The 20,170-nt window shown below is 39.7% G+C and overlaps 1 protein-coding gene across 17 annotated transcripts in view; it reads left to right on the forward strand.

Moving 5' to 3' along the window:
• RBFOX2 (RNA binding fox-1 homolog 2) overlaps window positions 1-20,170 on the forward strand; it is a 201,262-nt gene that overhangs the window by 32,991 nt on the left and 148,101 nt on the right. For all 17 annotated transcript variants that reach the window (XR_006415771.1, XR_006415772.1, XR_006415773.1 and 14 more), the window contains exon 2: window positions 9,978-10,028. Coding sequence is in view for 9 of the 17 variants with exons in the window: in XM_044441078.1 (XP_044297013.1) it covers window positions 9,978-10,028 (51 nt within the window). In the remaining 8 variants the exon portion in view is untranslated. The remainder of the gene's footprint in view (window positions 1-9,977; window positions 10,029-20,170) is intronic.

A 20,170-nucleotide genomic window follows, 5' to 3' on the forward strand; every position in this document is an offset into this window, starting at 1 on the left:
TTCCCCCTTGTCTCCCAGTGACACCCCCTCTAAGATACCCATAATTTTGTATTGGTATTTCAGAGATGCTCAGTTGTGTATGTCCAACTAGGAAAAATGTGAAGACTTGCATGATCACTGGCCTAGTTAGTCTCTTGTCAAATTGCAGAAGGTAAAGTCCATTGACATTGACAGAATAGAGCTGAAAATAGGTTAATTTGTTAATTTGGCTGCAAATGAAGTCTGTCAGAACAACTCTGTCCAGCCTTGCTTAAAAGAAAACCCATTCTTTTGACGGTTGCTTTTGACAGTAGAGTGGTTGTAGGTCTTATATTTTCTGAGTACCTTGAGGCTGGAATAAGTGTGGAAAGGGTAGAGAACTCTGGAAACAGCCAGGGCAGTATTACAAAACTAGAGGATCATATCTGAAATGGAGCAAGGTAGTCACTGCCTCTTTCACAGGCAAAGATCCTGTCTCACCTTTGCTTTTTCTCTTGCAAGTCACCATTTGACAACTGTCAAAGTAAAAAGCTAACCAAATTGCAGTCTTGCATTGTCATTGTACATGGAGATTGCCTCTTGAACTTTGACAGGAGACACTTATTAGGATATTGACCAGGCAAGGCTTCACAGGTTGGCTAATGTGGACTTCTACAGTACTGATCGAATAAATAAAACCTCAAAATATTTGTGCATATTTTTGTACCTACTTTTTTTTAAAAAATGTAGCAAAGTAATGATAATCCCTCCACAGTCCTGCTTGGCCATTCTAGAAGGGCTGCCACTGACTCTGAAACAGGGTAGATAAAAATAAATGATTTTTAAAAATTAAAAAAAGATTTAAATCAGTTTTTATTCAAATTGGTTTTTTAAAAAAATATATAAAATGCTTTGTGAGGAAAAAAATCTAAACTAAGTTGTCTATTGAAGATACATTATAGTCCATAGGTTTTTCATCATGAAATAAGGGTTAGTTTTTTATTATGCAGCAAAAAAGCTGTATATTCTTGCAAGGTTTAAATTTTTTGGTAAATGAATTCCATTAATCCATTCACAAAGGCAGAGGTTTCTGTAGGATTATTGGGCAATCTTCCTATTGAGAAGGTATTATCCAGCTTCTTGGTTTTACAGTTCTCAAGACCAAATTTGTGTCTGGGGAGGTCATGTGCTGCTTCTTCACAGCAAAAAATGTTATAGAATAAACATAAAGTTGAGAAAAAGCCCTTAATCCCATTTTTCCTTTGCAAATCTATGTATACAGAACCGACCCCTTACCTCTTAAATGCTAAGTTTCAAAATACTGCATGAATAGAAGAAGATTGTTAGGAGTGGAATAGATCTGCACAAGAAGCTAAGTGAGAGGAGGGAGGGGCAAGCAGTAAAAATGAAAGTGAAGCATTTTGAGCAAAATGCTCAATGAGATTTTGGACCTCTTTGTGTATAGCTTGAGGTTTATCATATTATTCTTTTCCTGGAGGAGAAAACCTATAATGGCAGCAAGCCATAAAAGAGATCCAGTTTGGAAATATTTTAATGAAATTCTTCCACCTATGGATAAGCAGGCATGTGTGCAAATTATGTAGAAAACCATGATTTAAATCTAGTCTTACTGACTCATGATTTAAATTGTGATTTAAATTGATTTGATTTATATCAAATCCACTGTACTCTGAAAGGAGAAAAGAGGGGTGGCCCCACTAAAGAGGGACTGAAATCCTTGGGCATACTTGCAGAGAAGACTAGGGAGAGGGATAGGGAGACAAACCACTGCGAGCTCAACCATCTGTCAAGTGGACTGTTCCATGAACAAACTATATAGTTTAGTTTAGTTGCAGGCTAGGTTGCTGTCGTGCGTGCTCGCGTGCGTGCTCGGATGAGATTCCCAGGTGTGCACGAGAGATGGAGGGCTCTGGTGGGAATGGTGGCTTAGACTCGGAGGAGTGGATAGTTGACCCAGTAGTGGCTCAGAGTTCTCACTCTGATATTGGAGTTGTTGAGATGAGTGAGGCCCTGGTTGCCCAAACTCTCCCAGTCAGCCAGCCCGAGCCAGCGCTGGATCAAACCACTTCAAGGGCAACCACTGAGACCCCCCTCCCCTCCTGACTGTGGAAAAGAGGCTGGCAGAGAACAGGCTGGGGAGGGATTCTCGAGAGGAGAACTTGACACCCCAAGAGACATGGACATATGGGCCCATCGAGGCACTTGCCAGTTTGACCAATTGGAAACTCAGTGGCAAAAGTGGCAGTGCACCAGCTTCCATAGTGTGCCCCCCTCCAGAGACCAGCCCCAAAGAGTTTATAAGCAGAGCTTTGGGTGAATAGGATCAGAGCGAGAGGTCAACTTTCCACCTGGAATGCGTGTTTTGGAGTTTGTGAATACCTTGTAGCTGTATGGAATTAAGACTCTTTTAATAACTATTGCAGTGCTTGCCTCAGGAAGCAGGGATGCCTAGCTCACAACAGTTGCCATGCTTCACTGTGTGGCTGTGAAAAAAAATTAACTAGTCTCCTGTTTATATTTTGCTGGCGTCTGTTCTCTTTTCATTGTACAGTGTGCCCCAGAAATGTCTCCTCCTTATCATTTTTTCTTTTTCTTGGCTGTGGGTAGGGTTACTTTGTCTTCAGTCCTAAGAGGAAGACAGCAGCTGCTGCGTATTCCATTTTGTATTATGCAGATTTTTTATTTTGCTCTTTTTAAATTCAGAAATTAGAGCCATCCTAACATATTCTTTGTTTTGTTTGTGTTTTAAGGAAAAGATGCTTCTCTAGAAATCTGCCTCTGACAATTTCCATCTCATTTTCCCTTTTTATTTCACACATTTAAAAAGGAACAACTAACTCACTAGCACTAGAAATCCACCAAAATATTTGCTTACTTGATTTAGTGTGCAAGTGTCATTCTCTGGAAACTAGAATTGAACTATGTTACATACCAGAAGATGACTTCCAAAATAGGCAGAGGGTGTTACTTTCAGTAACTGGCTCCAGTTTCCTTTTAAATATGGCTTAAAGAGTACTTTACATTGCGCATTCTTGTGCATATCAATTATATGTCTTACCTTTTGTGGAACATGTTATCTCAGGTATGATAAACAACTAAAATCTGTCACATGCACGTACATGGTACATTGAATTCTGATTTTTAAGTTGAAGGCAATATCCTTTTTGTGTGTGGTAACCAGTTAGGCTGACAGTCTGATATGGAATATCAATTTTTCAATCCATAAATCTATACTGTGAGCCAAAGTACTTCAACTAGCCCCCCTCCCCATTTGCGTGGCTTCTTGCTTGATGATAAAAGCCATCTGTTTTTCAGTTTTCATTATCTTACTAGCATCGCTTAGCAGCGATGCATGTTTCACATGCTTTGCCTAGTAAATTCTTCCAAATTACTGAGATTCTGATATGAGCAAAGAGCTATTTTTGTTCATCAGTTTCTCCTGGGTCTTTTACTATCTCATTAGATAAGCAAAATCCCAGAGCTGGTATTCTGTCTTGTAAATTGAAAGTACATCTGGTTGCCTCTTATTATTTTACCCTCCTCTTTCTCTCTGTTACACCTTTGACCTCTTTAGAGGCCTTTAGTTACAGTTGATGTACTGTGTGTTAATCACAGAGTTGGGATCCAGCTACTTAACTGAATTATAACATGTGTATTCAGCTATAGGGGGTATGCATGTATGTTTGGTCTAATTGTTTGAACAGCAGTCATATTGCTATGTTGGAATCTTAAGGCACTATATAACTTATTTCCCTTATTCACAGCAATTAATTTATTGTATTGAAAAGGATAATATTTATGTTAGCTTTGTACTATTTCTTTATTTAATTTTATGCTGCCTGTTAATCAAGGGGACTCTCTGGGTGTTTTACATAATCAAAATATACAACTAAATACATTAAATAAAAAATAAATACATCAGTATAAAAAAACACTAAAATAACAACAGTAGCCCCCCAAATAAACTCATAACAGTAATGCTCAAATGAAAACAGAGTATAGCAACAGTAAAATGCAGTGACATGTAAAATAGAATTTTTTAAAATGAAAATTAAAATTATTAACTGTTAAAATACTGTGTGAATAAAAAGTTTTTACCTGGCACTGGAAGGAAGGAAGAGTGGGCACCAAGCAAACCTCCTTAGGGAGCTCATTCCATAATGAAAAGGCTTTGTATGCTCATTTTATTATTTCTAGGCTCGAGGGTACCTCAGTTCTAAATCTTGAAGAAATCCTCCCTGGAAGAATAGATTTAAGAATGTAAGGCTGGAGACAATGTTGCTTTCCTGATCAAGGTCCTTTTACTTGAAATGCCTGTGGATGAGACCAATAATTTTGACCATTTCAGTCAGGTTTCAGGCTGGGTTTTAGCATGGAATCAGTCTTGGTCACCTTCTGTGATGACCTATGTGGGGAGAGAGATAGAGGGTTGAAGTGTGCCCCTGCTGATTCTTTTTATTTCATTGGCTTTTCATGTTGTTGACCTTGGTATGATTTTGAGGTTACTCTAGTTTTGCTCCTATGGATTGATGACTCCAGCAGCTAATGCTGAGGGATTGTGTGTAGCTCTGGATTCTCCAGCATATGGTATTCCACAAAAGAACCCTGTGCTATTTAATATGTACATGAAACTGCTGAATTTTGGAGGGCATTGTCATCAGTATGCTGATAATACACAGCTCTATTTCTCAGTTTCCTTTTCATCAGGTGAGGCTGTGGATGTCCTAGATTAGTGGTTCCCAGACTTTTTTGAGCTGCTGTCCTCTTTCCTCTTGGGTGACAACCTTAGTGCCTCATGCCTCTTTCTTTGTATTAGGCCTGTTGCTCTACTACAAATTTAAAACAAGCAATCACTGCCCCCCTGAATCTTTCCACCATGCCCGGGGTGTGGTACTGCTCATTTCGGGAATCACTATGTTAGATCAGTAGCCAGCTGTGACAATGGACTGAATGAGGGCTAATAAACAGAAGCTCCTTCCAGTCAAGATTGAACTGAGTAGTTCTTCAGATAGATAATGTTCAGTCTGTTCTGGATGAGTTGCATTCCCACTGAATGCTCAAGTTCCTAGGAAGTTCTCCTGGAGTCTACATTTTCACTTTAGGCACAGGTGGCCTCAGTGGCATGAAACACTTCCTACCAGCTAACCTAGCTGGAGTAGTCTATGTTCTCTGAACCTCCAGGTTAGATTACTTCAATGAGCTGTGCATGGGACTGCCCTTGAAGACTGTTTGGAAGCTGTAGCATATGCAAGTTGTAGCATCAAGATTGATATTAGGGACCAAAAGTTCTGAGTATGTAACAGTGATTCTAGCTGGCTTGGATTGACTGCCTCTGTCAATGCATAGTGCTGGTTTTGATCTATAAAGGTTTGTATATCTCAGAACCACAATACCTGACAGTGCACCTCTCTGTACACTACAATCAGCATCTGAAGCCGTGCTCCAACAGCTTTTACCAAAGGAGGCATGGAAGAAGGCCTTGCTGGTGGTAGCTCCCCAATTGTGGAATGCTTTGTTCACTGCTTGGCATAACAACATTGTTATCTTTTCAACACCAAGGTTGAGACTTTTCACTATTCCCAGACATTTGCTGGCATATGATGAGACTTTTAATTTTGGCTGTTTCTAATATTAACTCTTTGTAGCTGTTTTAAATTATGTTTGGTTCTGTATGCTTAAGATTTTATATCACATTTTTATTATGCTGCATTTTGGGTTTCAGTTTTGTGAACTGCCCAGAGGGCTTTGAGTTATTGGGTGGTAGAGAACTGAAACAAATGATTGCATGAATAATAGATTGCTACAACATCTTTAAACAAAACTGCTGAGCTTGGAGTCATATGTAGCCTTGCAACAAATAACCTAATAGCTTATTTTCATAGTGATGTTTGTTTTTTCTTGGACTGACCACTTAAGTTCAATAAACAAGTATATACTTCCTTTCTGTGCAGGTATAGACAAACCAATGCTGATAATTGGGTATGTGCAGGAGTAAGGAAGTAGTCATTGTGACTTAGTTCTCCTGTGTAATATTCAGCCAATCCAGGGAAGGAGGACAGAACAACTTTGATTTAGATTTCTGTAACTGGAGAAACTTTTTATACATATTTCATTGTTATAAGACCCTGTATTCAAAAGTATTTAAATTTAGCTTTGTTACAGTTAGAAGAAATACTTTAAAGGAGACTGAGAAGCCTTGTATCCTGCTCATTGAAACTATCCCCCCACCCGCAAAATCCTAAGGAGGGGTGGAGGTTTCCATGGAGATTAGAACTGTGTGCAGTAGGAGAGCAACATATTTTAGAATTCCAGGAAGGAAGAGGGAGTGATGTCATCAGATCCCTATACAGTACTGGCATGTTGGGCAGAAATAGAGCAAGCTCAGTTAGTCATACAGGAAGTTGCAGATTATTTCTGAAAAATGCTGATTGTACTTTGAATAGTGCATCAGAGCAATATCGTGTGAATGTCTGAATGTAGCATAATATTACTTTTTCTGGAGACATTGCATGAGAACTAAAGTGCCACATGCACACTGAAGCATTCTAGCTCCTTTTTCCTTTTTATTTCAAGCAGCTGCCCTCCAGTCCCTGAAAATAAGGGGGTGGGGACTTCTGCAGTAACATTTGAGGAGTGCAAGAGGCAGCATGCTGGAAGAAAAAAAAATCATTCATAGTACTCTTGAATTCCTAGCCATTTTAAAAAAGAGGTCCTCTGGAAGGGTATTTTCTCATGTAGTTGCCTGGCAGATAGCCACTGTCTCTGTGGAAGAAATTTGAACTGTCACAGGAGTCATTGAGAGGTGATAAACCTGCCCCACCAGACTTAATGGAGTTGGGTGGATGAAACTACTTTCTCAAAAAACCTAGAGATTGTGAGATCACATACAAAGTTCTTGGGATCTCCTAATAGATATGCATCCCAATTATTGGTGTTCTTCACTTGAGCAAGTCGGGCAGCAATTCGTCTATCACCTACAAGAGGTTTTGGGTAGGCTAAATGTGAGTAGGCAGTTTAATATTACCTTATGGAAATGGCTTATAGGGGGGCTAGTGTTGCTGAAACAAACCTGTTTAGGTTGATCAGAGTTTGCATTTGCTCAGCACTGATGGGGTTTGGGGGAAGTAACAAAAGTAAGTGAGCACAAAACAACAGGAACACATTAAAATAACATATACAGAATAAAAATTCCAGTATATTTCAATTATGAAAGATTCTTGGACACATTTGAGGGATACTTAGTATTGGCCAGGTCTGTGTTGCTCCACAAAAACTGATGATCAGGCCTAGAATGTTTTTTTTTCAAACTGCCTAGAAAGATTGGTAATGTAAGACAAGTAAGGGAGGTTAATCCATAATTGCAAATCTTCTTAATGATTGAAAACCCACAAACCTCAATTCACTGCACCATCACTTTCCATATTGATAAAATAGTTGTCCCGTGTAGAGAATTGCCTACAGCAAAATGAAAGATTCTACATAGTAAATTGAATGTATAGCCAGTCTATCTGTGTGGTAGATTGGTTGCAGTCTATTCACACTACTTGACTTCAGTGGAATGTCCACTCTCTGCCATGTCCAAATTTGGCATCCAGTCTACCTTCTCTGAGATGTGTATCCAGCTGCACATTCCATGGAGAGCCATGCAGGGCGGAATGACTGAATTAATGGTTAGGGGCAAATTTGGTCTCTGATCCAGCCATGGAAGTGTAAGTGGGGAATGAATTTGCAATAAAAAGGCAACAACAAAATATGCACATCACAGTCACTGTTCAGTGTTCCACGGTTATTATGATGAATGAATGCTCAGATGAAACATGCGTGAATGATTTAGTACAGACAATGTAAAATCATTTCAGTACGTATCTGATAGGGCCATAGCTCTCTGGGTGGTTTGCACAGGATAATACATAATTCAAAACTTTAACATGCAAGTATTAAACATTTAAAAACTGTTTAAAAATCATATGGACATGGCAGATTTGACATCTTTATTTTTATGCTCTGTTTTCCCTTCTATGCAGAAACTGCTTTGATAAAACAATGAAATATCCCATGGCGGCTTCGTTTCCTATTGTTGGTAAGGGCATTCTAATGGAATTGCTCAGTAAATGGCCCTTTGCATACTTGTAATAGCAAAACAAATGCAATTCAGCCTTGGCAGAAATGAGACAGGAGGGAATGGAAGCTAACAGAAGTCTATATATAAATATGTATTTATTTACTTTTCCTGTTTGCTGTATGTGGGTGAGAGGGATGCTGTTTTGCCCTTAAATAACAAGGAGGATTATATTCTCAACTTGATAATATTGCTTCTTTCTTCTCTTTCTCCATGGGTTGCACTTATGTGTATGCAGAGAAGATAAGTTTACTCTGTTGCATTTCTGCTTTTGTTTTCCTTTTGGGATATGCAACTGATTAGCAAGGATTTTCTCTTTATTTGGTATAAAAGGATTGTTCTGCTGTTGTCCTAGGGGTTTAACTTTTTGTAACCATTTTTCACCCTGCTTCCTTTAGTTTCCAACAATAGTCAATCCCGTAGAGAATAATTATTCAACTAGAGACACCAGCAAGTTGCTGACCTGTAAAATTGGAAACACCATAGACTTCCAGGGGGAAATGCCACTGCTGCTAGTAACTACCCCTTCCCTGTAGAGTGAGATTCAATTAGAGTTACAGTATGAGCAGCTATGAGACTGGAAACAATATAGAAGGCAATTCTTTGTGGGGAAAAATACACTTTATCTCTAGGCCTTTATGTGACCATCATAGTTTAACTGATGGCTTGTAAGTGCCCTTTTATTGTTTATTTGCATATACATGTCTAGGATATTTTGGTCTTCACTCACTTCTGTTCAAGTATACTTTTGAACTTCTCAACTGTTAAAATGAATCACGAGCAACAAATTTCTTGATGGTACTTGATACTAACAGTAAAGCTCAGCTTAGATGTCTTGGAACTGGTTGTTTATCATTCCCAACAAGAAATTTCTTTTATATAGAAAAATGGTGCATCTCAAGTTAAGCGGTGTCTGTTTTTTATTTGAAGTGTGAATTTATAGTAAAACACATAGATTTGAAAATTCAGTGGCTGGTGTCAATAACATATGATGGAATTCTTACTGTATTGCTAACTGCAACAACAGAGAACTCTAGATAAGAAGCATTCTCACTGACATTTGATTTTCTATGTGGAGGGCTTTTGGTTGTTGTTGTTTTCTTATGGTACGAAAAAACGTTCAGTCATCCAAGCCCTTATTTGCAGCCAGAGGTGGTGGTATGTTCAAGGGGCACATTTCCTGCCTCATCTGGTGTCTAAGAAATAGGCTGCAAGGTAGGCATGGGGAATATATGAATCTCTAGATGTTGCTAGATTTCACCCCTTGTTATCCATACTGGGCATGGTGGCTAAAGCTGATGGAAGTTGCAATAAAATGACATCTGGAGGACCACACATTCCCCAACCATGATGAACATCTGTTCAAATAAGAGTTGTTTTTTAAACTAACCACCCAATCAACCACTTGTAAAGAAAAGCAAATAGCAAAAGGCCAATTTTTCCCATATGAGTTTTTGCAAGAGTAACTTTAATTTTGATGGCATTTAAATATACTACGCTACTCTTTTATTACATCTGTATACTCCTCAATATTTTAAAGCCAAAACTCTTCAAGTAGTTCACAATTAAAACCATAAAATACAACATGATATGATATAATATTAAAAAACCTTTAAACAACTGTAAAAACCAAAATAAAAACCAGTGGTGGTATAAGGATTTAAAAATACCAAAAAAATTAAAATTAAAACAACACAAATGAAATAATTTAAATTACTCAGAGAGTAACATGATCTTCTCCTGGCACTAAAGAGAGAATAATGCTGTCACCAGAAAAATGAGGCATATTATCCTGCTTTTTGCATTGTTGTAGGTTATATTTTATAGCTTCTTTCTTAGCCTTCCTTTATCAAAATTAATCATATTTCCTTTCTTTCAGAATGAGCCTCTGACTTCCAGTTATCATGGATACCCAGCGAGAGATAGTCAGGTAAGAGCACTTTTTGTGAGCCTTCTTTACCAAATTTACATAATAAATAGTAATACTTGTGACTTCAGTATTGCAGGGGGCTGACAACAGCTCAAGCTCATGGATAGGAAAAGAGAACAGGTGGCCTAACTTCCACTGGAATATCTTATTGAACTCCTAGCATTTCCAGAATTATACCATGACGGGCTGTTCATGAGCAATGTCTTGCTTATGGGTGGCAGGGGAAGACAATGCCACGGACTCAGGAAAATAATTCAGGGAAGTGAGTGATGAACTGTAACTATTGCAAAGCAGCGTCTTGCAAGAAGGTGGAGAACAGGAGGCATAAAATCCCTTGCCACCATAAATTACATTGCTGAAATAAAGATGCTTGGGAGCAACCAACAGTGCCTTAGCTGTCAGTATAGAGCTATCACAATGTGGTAACTTCCTTTCTCTGGCCATTCCCTCTTTTATATGGGTATGGGAATTGTGGGAAATAACTAGCAGAAATTAGATCTGGCAGTAAGAAATTGTTGGTTTGATATTTTGAGAATAGTGTGATGTCTGAGATAGTGTAGAATAAAATACTGTCCACACTTTGACTTCTCTCTTTCAAAATATTGCAGAGGTTGAATGAAATCTATTTTATTCTTCAGCCTGGGATATTAGTTGTATGTTCAAGTACTGTGTATTCAGGGTGAATAGAATTCAAATGAACGCTGTTTTAAGGTGGTGGTGTTAATGTTCTTGAAGTCACTTGGAAAGGGAGACACAGATGTAGTCTCCTCATCAATGGCTCTTATGACACTTCCATTTCCATATAAAGTTCATTGTTTTCTTTGCATTATAGTAGATAAGGGAATTATATGCATCCTACTTGAGAACCAGAAACTGTGGTAGGAATATGTTTTTATAAACTGTATGCCTGGATCAGTATAATGAAACATCTTGGGTATAGTATGAGTATGTGTGGAATTCAAGTTGGCCAATACATTTTAGAGTATTTGTGCATACTTCAAAAGCAACTTCAGTTTTAAATTTAAATTTATATTTCCTATTTTATCTGTTTGATACAGAAATACTTTTTATACCTTATCTTTGTCTGGTTTTTGATTGGCTTTGAAAAGCGTTTAGTCTCTTTTGGCTCTTAGATGGATTCATTTCAGGCTTAGTTTTCATTAATGAGGTTTCAAAGCTTTTAACTAATCTCATTGGAAGCTCTTAACATGTTAGTAAGGTCTCAGTAGCCACAGGAAAGATCTGATGAGATAGCTTACATATGGTTATCTCTATCTCTGTCACTGAATCATGTACCATTGTGGATGGAGTGCAACCATCATGTCTCTGTTAAATTAGCTCTGTATTAAACAGAATTGTGAGTTAAGATAGCTGTATTTGAAAAGCTCTTTATCTCTCCATTATAGACAGGCCATAGGCAATTTTGCTAGTTATTACCTCTGTCATATTAGTCCTCTCCCTCCTTTCCTAGTTAATATATATAGCGCTGGGGATATATGTGTCTTGAACAAAGACTTGTTTGAACAAAGACATAGCCAGTACTTTCAAAGCTATTTAATGGACAACAGTTTCCTCTTGATATATTTAAAAACGCATTAAGGGCAGTTAAAAGAAGAATATTGTCAGTCTTCCAAGGATTATTTAGGCCACAATCCAACTGAAATACCTGTAAATCCCCAAACTTAGATGATGACAGGCATCTGGTGTACAATAGGAGGAGTGACATAGTTTTGCCTCCATGTTTTTTCTGCTCTGTATTTTTTCTAGTTGACTATTTTCAACTGCCTAGCTAGGGTACTTTAGAAGGGGAGAGAAAGAGGCTGGACTAGCTTCAGGATACCATGTACCCTGGTTGCTCCAGTCTGCTCAATTTGCCACTTTTACCTCTTCTCTGAAGTTGTACTCTTAATCTTGGAGAGCAGCTGCCACATTTCTTTCCATGCTGACCAAAAGGTTATGGGGGGGGGGGGGATTGAAGCTCCAAATCCTATTTCTAAGGTAGAAACTTTGTCTGTAAACTTGGAGTTGGAACTTCAGATGATCCTATGGCTCCCTAAATAATGTCTAGGGGTCCATAGGATTATTCAATGGTTTAGCATTTCTATCTTTGTTAATGACTTTGAGTTATTTCATATTAACTTTTTACCACTCTCGGTTAAGTGTAGCAGTTTAACTGCAAAAGGTATTTTTGATGTCCTTTTGTCTATCCTGCCTATCCCAGATGCTTAAGACTTCTTCTAAGCTTTTAACCTTACCCATCCCATATTGTAGCAATATTTGTTTTCCTCTTCCAGCCTTTTCTAGTAAAATTAAGTACATTCCTTTCTAGCACACAACCACAGGTTCTCCTGTGAGCTGTATTTTTACCTTAAATATCCCAGCTGCATCAATTTCCAACTTGTCCAATATATGTTCACAACCATTTTGAGGCAGGTTATTCCCATTTTTCAGATGACAAGCAGATTGACAGTCGCTGTTGTAATGCAATCCATGGCAGTATGGGCTATTATAGAATTGTAAGAACACTTCCATGAACTGAAGGAGCAGAATCTTCCATTCCATTCCAACTTGTAAACTAAAACGCCAAATGAAATAAAAATTAAACCAGCATTCAGTGTTTTTGAAAATGTTTTTTAACAAATAATTCAAGTCTCTCTTTGGGACCTGTAGTCAAAGCAAAGAGTGGTGTGCATTTCTCATTGATTCATATGAATTAAAAGGTGATGCTACTTGGTTATAAAAATATTTTCCTGGTAAATGACACTAGATGAAACCTGATTTCAGTGAAAAAAAATATTATCCATAGCCTTTTTCAGCTCTTAATTTAAGATTGTACATGATTTAGAAACAAGAGGATTTCTGCTTCAAATAATGACTAACAGTTTTAGAGCTTCTACCACATTTCTTATTTTTCTCGTTAAGATATGTAAAAATCTCAAAAGATGTTTCTTTGCAAAATTGAAGAAGGGTTTAACTTTGGATGGTGATGGCAAGAATAGAACTTGAGAAGATGCTCTTTTGCAATTATTTAAGCTTTACCTCTTACAGTGCCTTATCAGTGTTGCCTGCTTTATATTAAGTGCTCATTGCTGTAAGCTTTAAGTTTTGCTAGGTGATATCTCATCACCTTTTGTTGTTAGCTGAACACCCTCTAGTGGAGAAAACTGTGTGTATTTTGGATCCAAAACAAGCAAAGTGCCTTTTATTTCCACTGCTTTCATGTAAATGTATATGACATCTGAGTATTACAAAATCTTTTATCAGACAAAAGGAGATAGATTTTTGCTTCTCATTATTGTAAAGTGTTCTCAATGAACATTTGTCTTGTAGCACTTCAGTGGCCCAAATGGATTCTCAGAAAACAAAATTATGGATATGAATAACATCATCCATGCCATTTTTCCCATTTGCTTCTCAGAATTTTGTCCCTAAAAATGGCACAGCTTTTAGTATATTTAGTATCATTCAATAATCTGCATTATGAACTTGATAAACAACCCAGCAGCACCAAATGGAATCTCTAATCTAATTTTGTATCATAAGACTGTTCTAAGTAATGTCTCACCTGAAAAAGTAAATCTGATTAAAAACAAAAACAAAATTAATAACCTTGTGAAGAATCTTATGAATACCAAAAATATATTTTTAAATACTACTGAAATTAAATTCTGGAATAAAACAATTATTTCAAACCTCAGTTTTGAATATCATTTGTACTTCATACCTACTTCAATCAGAATAGGCAGCTGAGTAATTTGGAATGTTATAGGAAGGAATTTGCTATAAGTTTTGAATTGCAGCTTAAGGGGTAAATTGCAAGTTTGAAGAAAACAGCAAAGGGATATAGGGTTAGCCTGTGCCAGAATGCATCTCTGATTTGGATTTCATCTTCCTGTGGCTTCTTTGAAAAGGGAGTGCCAGTTTTAAGTATCCTTTTGAAGCAGGTGGGTAATATAATAAGTAACTTGGTTTGGACCTTAAAATGGAAGGAGGACTTAGGGAACCATCAGGCTGCTAAATACTGGTCCCTAGTTGATACCATCTGCTCTAAATATTAAAATTTTGGGCAGATGTATCTGGACCTGTTGGTGTCCATTCTTGACTGTTCTTGCTTTTCTAATTGTTTGTTTTTGGTGTGTGGTCTCTTCAGTTGGAAAACCTTTCCTCTATAACAATTAGCTAAAATATTTTAAAGTCACTCCTCAACTATAAGTGTTTAGGCATAAATGCCAATAGCCTACTCTGATGTGATTGAAGATCAGGTAGCAGTCCAGTTTTCAGTTCTGAAATCTCAAAGCTGCTAAGTGGTCTACATATTGGAAACTAAACAGAAACTGGATCTGGGAACATTGATTCCTGGTCTCTCTCTGGCAAGGAAAACCAGTCTCTGTGACTGTATTCTGTACTGATTGATCTTCTGTATGCCACATTTTGAGAACAATCTGTGTGCCTCTGGCTATGCTTTGCCATAAGAGGGCACTCATTACACAGCAACTGCTGAATGGTACTGGAAACAGATCCTGCTCTAGAATCATTGTGTGCATGGTGTGGGAAGGACACAACTGTGTGGGAGACTTATCATGTCACAGTGATAGACAAATTAGTTCTTCTCTTCCTCAAACTTAGTTGCAAAGTATAATGTTTTATTTTCTGGCTGTTTGTAAGGCCTGCTATATGTTACTCAGGAGGAGTATTTTTGTAATGGAAGCAATTGAGGTTGGGAAAGGGCAATGAAAATAGATAATCTTTAGTGCTGAGGGTTTGAGTGGAGGAGTGGGTCTTAATTCAACTGAATAAAGTAAGTTAACTTCTGTTAATGAAGATGAAGAAAGAAAGTATTTTACTATATCTATAAGATGTGGGGGAAAGTGCAACTAGTTGTTCTTTGTCTATGTACAGTTGCATATTTGGAGGCACTGTTGTTAGTCTGCCATTGCCTATGGTATGCATATTGCTGTTCTTACCCTGTTCTTACCCACCCCTGTTCTTACCCTGATCTCTGGTCAAATTTATTTCTGCTTTTTGTGCCTGAGAAAAGTCAAAATCCCCGCTGCCCCTCCAATAGTGCAACTACCTCTACTGGAGTGAGTGTGTGTGTGTGTGTAGTTAGCTTTTTGATGCACCCTGCAGTGCAGTGCCAACACTGAGCAGGGTGTGAGTTAGATTATATCAAGTATTTGGCAACTCTGATTCTATCAGTAGTCATTTTCCCTTCCCAGTTCCTTCCCACTATGTCTGTGCATGCACATTTAAGTGCATTGGCAGAGAAATCCTAAGGTGATAGCAAGAGATTACATGGTGAGGAAATTGACCCTCTCTAAGCACTTCTGGCTTGTGCTGTACAGGACAGAAGGGATTTGCACAATCCTGCACGCTACCATTGTTAGACCAGTGCTAGGTCCTTCAAGAGAAAATTCACTCTAGTTATTCTACAGAAATAACTGTACAAACTCTCTGTACACAGTTCTCCAGTACAGACAATATGTGAATGATGTACCATGAAAATTAATACAAATAATTGTGTAGGGAGAGTTGAAGAGGCATAATTTCTGAAACCCTTTCTTCTAGCTATCTAAAAGCAGTTATGCTTGTAATGCTCCTATGGATGAACCTAAAGTCTACAGCCTTTTATACCCTTTTATAGTTGTAGTAATGAGGGGATCTTCTCATGTGTTTGGCCAACTGTGTAGCATTTGGGTGGGCAAGAGGGACATCTTCATGACAGCTTCCATGTAGCTTCATGCTTGATTCTTGTTTAATATAATATCTAAGGAAAAAGAACAATGTCTCCTTTTTCTATGTATTATGCCTGAAAAAAGATGTGATTCCTACCAGCCTCCTTCCTGTATGTATTTTCTGCATAAATTGGTATTTGAGCTGACTGGCTCATTAGAATAGCAATTAGATCCCAATGCTACTAGGGTAGGAAGATTAGAATCTAGTAGCTGTTGAGGAAAGGAGGAACTCTGATGGTTGTTACCTGCTCAAAAAGTTAGAAATCAAAATCTAAAATTAAATTAAATGCTATTTAACTGTAAAGAGCTGAAAGTAGGATGATAAACAGAAATAAGTATTGTGAGCTTGTAATCTGATGTGTCATATTTTTGAACATCTGGCATTGACGGTATCATTCATCTTGTTTACCTCAGCTGGCAAGACACCTCAACAGGTACAGACACTTCCCAGTTTGCTGTTTCCCTGAGATGTAAAATCCAATACAGCAAAGACATGAAGCCTCTTTCAGTCTGAAGGCCAAATTCAATTTGCAAGTTCTCAGTTGTATTTCAGTGGGAGGTGGGCCAAGGGCAATAGGGATGGGTTGGGTCCAAAGGCAAAAAGGTCAGGTCAAAATACTAGCATATTTTAGCTGAAGCATTTATTTATTTATTTAATTTGTATACCACCCAGCAGCAGAAGCTCTCTGGGGAGGTTCACAAAGCCCATTAACCCCCCCCCCATAAAAGATACATTGTATAAAAACATATTAAAACATCCGTAAAAGTTTACAATACAAAATTTAAAACTGCATGTTAAAATGGGTTATACTTAAAAATCTTAAAGAAGAAAAAAAGAGAAAGAAAATATATTTAGACCTGTTAGCAGCTAGTAGGCCCCAGAAGCCATTTGAATGCTTGGCAGTAGAGGATGGTCTTTACCTGACACCAGATAGTAAGGCTGGTGCCAGGTAGAACTCAGTAGGGAATTTGTTCCATAACTGAGGGGCCACCACTGAAAAGGCCCTTCTCCTTGTTGCCACCAACCACTGAAAAGGCCCCTGAACTTGATCATAATGTCCAGGCAGAAGGAAGATTGGGTGTTCTGTCAGATATCCTGGTCCAAAGTTGTGCAGGGATTTATAGGTTAAAACCAGCACCTTGATTTGGGCTTGGAAGGATCTAGGCCAGTGATGGTGAACCTATGGCACACATGCCACAGTGGGCACGCAGAGCCCTCTCTGTTGGCATGCAAGCCAAGTTGCCCCAGCATTGCCCCAGTAGCCATGCACATATTTGGAAAGTGTAACAGCACCAGGCAATGACATCACTCATTAGCCACGACTCACTGCAGAGGCGGCGTTGAACAGGGGGCCAGAGGCAGGTGCAACAGCCGCGGTGGGTACACCCAGAAGGGAGCGGGCAAGCAGCAAGCGGGTGTGCTGAGTGCTGGCGGCGGCACCCTCCTGCTTTCTGCCTCCTCCTCCTCCTCCTCCTCCTCCTCTCCCACAGCATGTGAGCGGCCGCCCAAGCCACCCTCTTAGCGCAGTGGCAGGGCCCTGCCGATTCTGTAGCCGCAGGCGCAGCCAGGCAGCCGTGTGCCTCCCCATCCACACGGCCGCTCCCGGGCCGGGCTCCCGTGCCGGTGGCCGTGGCGGGGGAGGAGGGAAGCTGGGCAAAGGGAGTGAGCAACAGGGTCGAGGCGGCAGAGCAGCAGCAGCAGCTGGATCAAGGAGGAGAGAGAGGGCGCCCGGGATCATTATGGTGCTTCCTGGGGAGGGAGGCCAAAACAAGGAAAAGTGGAGGCTGGAACTGCTGCGAAGCAAGAGGAGTGGGCATGTGGCGGGTACTACCTGACCCTACTCGCCAAGACTTGGCAGCGCTGTGGGGGTGCCTTGAGGAAGATCCCAATGAAAGTGTGGAAGGGATCAGCGATAGCCTCTCCTCACCTTTAGTTTAGGTCTCTCTCCTCCCCCCCACCATTCTGCCCCTCCAGTAAACTTTCAAGTGCCACTGAAGCTCCTGCGGCAGTCCTGGTGGCTGGTTTGGGAGCAAGGCGGGAGGGAGTAGGCACACCTGGGCACAAGGAAGCCCGGCGTCCCCCATTTGGGGGCGCTGAACGTGAACATGGCTTCTTCTCTCTGTTATTATGTTTTTCTTTTAAAACAAAAGATGTTAATGTATGAGTTGTTTTTTTCTAAACTAAAACCTCAGTATTCAGGTTTTATTGCAGTGTTGGCACTTTGTCATAAATAAGTGGGTTCTAGGTTGCAGTTTGGGCACTTGGTCTCTAAATGGTTCACTATCACTGATCTAGGCAGTCTGTGCAAAAGGACCAGAATTATTGTTATTTGATCAGAATGCCTTAAGTAACCTTTAAGATAGGCATTTCAGCCTATCTTCAAACTGTCATCTTCAATGAGGAAAAACTGCACAAAACCAGGAAATCACTAAATAAGTGGTACCTGGGGGAAAGAAGGGGGGCTAGAGGAATAGAACATGTGTGCCTGCAGGAATTCCATAGGAAAAAGTTTAGAAGGTAGGTGGGCTGGATCTGTCCCATGGGTCAGAGGTTTAACAACCCTGCAGTATAATTTGGGAGTAATATCTTCCAGACATCTAATGTTACTTATTTTATACTTAAGGTGTAAGGTTCAGGTGCTGGACTGCTGGAATGTATTGTTATTGAAATGTTTATTATTGTCTTGCTATTTGATTATTTTATAGTATTTTTAATCTAATCTTATTTTTAGTTTTGTAAACTATTCTGAGAGCCAAATTGGCTATGGAGGATGGTATAGAAAAGCCTGTATAAATATAGGTGGTACCTGAATGCGTGGAAGAAATAGTAGGGCTGGCTCTTCTGCCATGTTTTTATTTATCAGATTCCTACTCTGGCACTAAAGGTGTATGTTGTTGTTTATAACATGCCATCAATGTTTATGGTGCTTTACAGAGTTACTAAAGCGGTAGGGAAAAACTGCTGTGGCTATGAAGGAAGGAAAAGATGAGGAAAGGCAATTGCCTTTACATGAACATAAATCTTGGAAATGGGGATTAGGATTACAAGGCAAAAAGCATCAAGAAAAATGCATGTTATGAGGCAGGATTGTGTCTAAGTACCTTGTGCACTCTTCCTCAGGGAGCGATACATTGAATCCAACATCTTTTATGGCCTCCATATTCATATGACTCTAATGATAAGCACAGACAGCCTTTATGTGTAAACCTTTGCTTCCAGGTACCACACTGAGGCCCAGACACCCTAGAGAGTCTTGCTCTGTGTAAAGACTTATTCCTCTCTTCTCTTCTTCCTGGCTTTACATCAACAAAATTTGTTTGAAGTACCTCCTGCCCTTCTGATGGCACTCCTTGTAGCAAGGCTTGTCTGTTTTAATAGGAGAGGTTTCCCCAGCCTCACTGCACTTGAGGCTTCTTTAGTGCTTCTATTCAAGGTATTAAGTCTAGGTTTGGATATACCCGCAGTCTTTCTGTTTCCTCCTGCTGGATACATCCAGACACTTTGCCAAAGAAGCCAGGACAGGTGGCTGCACAGGGGATCTTTGTCTTTCTTTGTAATGGCATATAGCTGTGGTGGTGAACCTACGGCACGCCTCACTGCCCCCCTCATGCGCTGCCTCGCTGCTCCCCCCACACACCGCCTTGCCCCCCCGTGCACCCATGATTGTGCCAGTCTCCCCCTCCTCCCAGCGTGGCTGCAGTACTCTCTGCCCCCCATGTATAAGATACCACTCCATTTTGAAGTAAATATTTTAAAGAAAAAGTAGCATCTTACACATGGGAAAATATGGTATATTTGCTTGGACTGGCTGTGAGGTGTTTTTTGTAAACTAAAACCTCAGTTTTCAGGTTTTATTGTGTTTAGAATGGGCAGAAAGGATGAGCTGTACTGAAAAACCTACTCAAGGAAGGCCTTTTCAAAATTGCCCTCTTTTCTATGGAACTTTAGCCCTATATTAGGGTTAGGGGTGTGCACCAGGGTAGGGTTAGGCCAGTGGTCACAAACCTATAGCACCTATGCCACAGTGGGTACGCAGAGCCCTCTATGTCAGTATGCAACCCAAGTCATACCAGCATCGCTCCAGCAACCAAGCATTGGGTAACAGCGCACATAGGGGCCATGTGCATGCTCGGAACTGAGTAGTAGTTCCAGGCAATGACGTCATGAGCCATGACTCATTAGCCGCAACTTGTCCGAGCTTTTGTGTGGCTGGTCAGTGCTTGGACTCGCTGTGAGTTGTTTTTTCTAAACTAAAACTGCAGTTTTCAGGTTTTATTGCAGTGTTGGCACTTTGCAACAAAGAAGTGGGTTTTGAGTTGCAGTTTGGGCACTCGGTCTCTAAAGGGTTCGCCACCACTGGCATATAGCAATCCCCACTTTCCCACATCCCTGTCTCCTTATAATAG

The sequence above is a fragment of the Varanus komodoensis genome, unplaced genomic scaffold (genome assembly GCF_004798865.1).
Source record: "Varanus komodoensis strain SLA01 unplaced genomic scaffold, ASM479886v1 scaffold39, whole genome shotgun sequence".
NCBI lineage: Eukaryota > Metazoa > Chordata > Lepidosauria > Squamata > Varanidae > Varanus > Varanus komodoensis.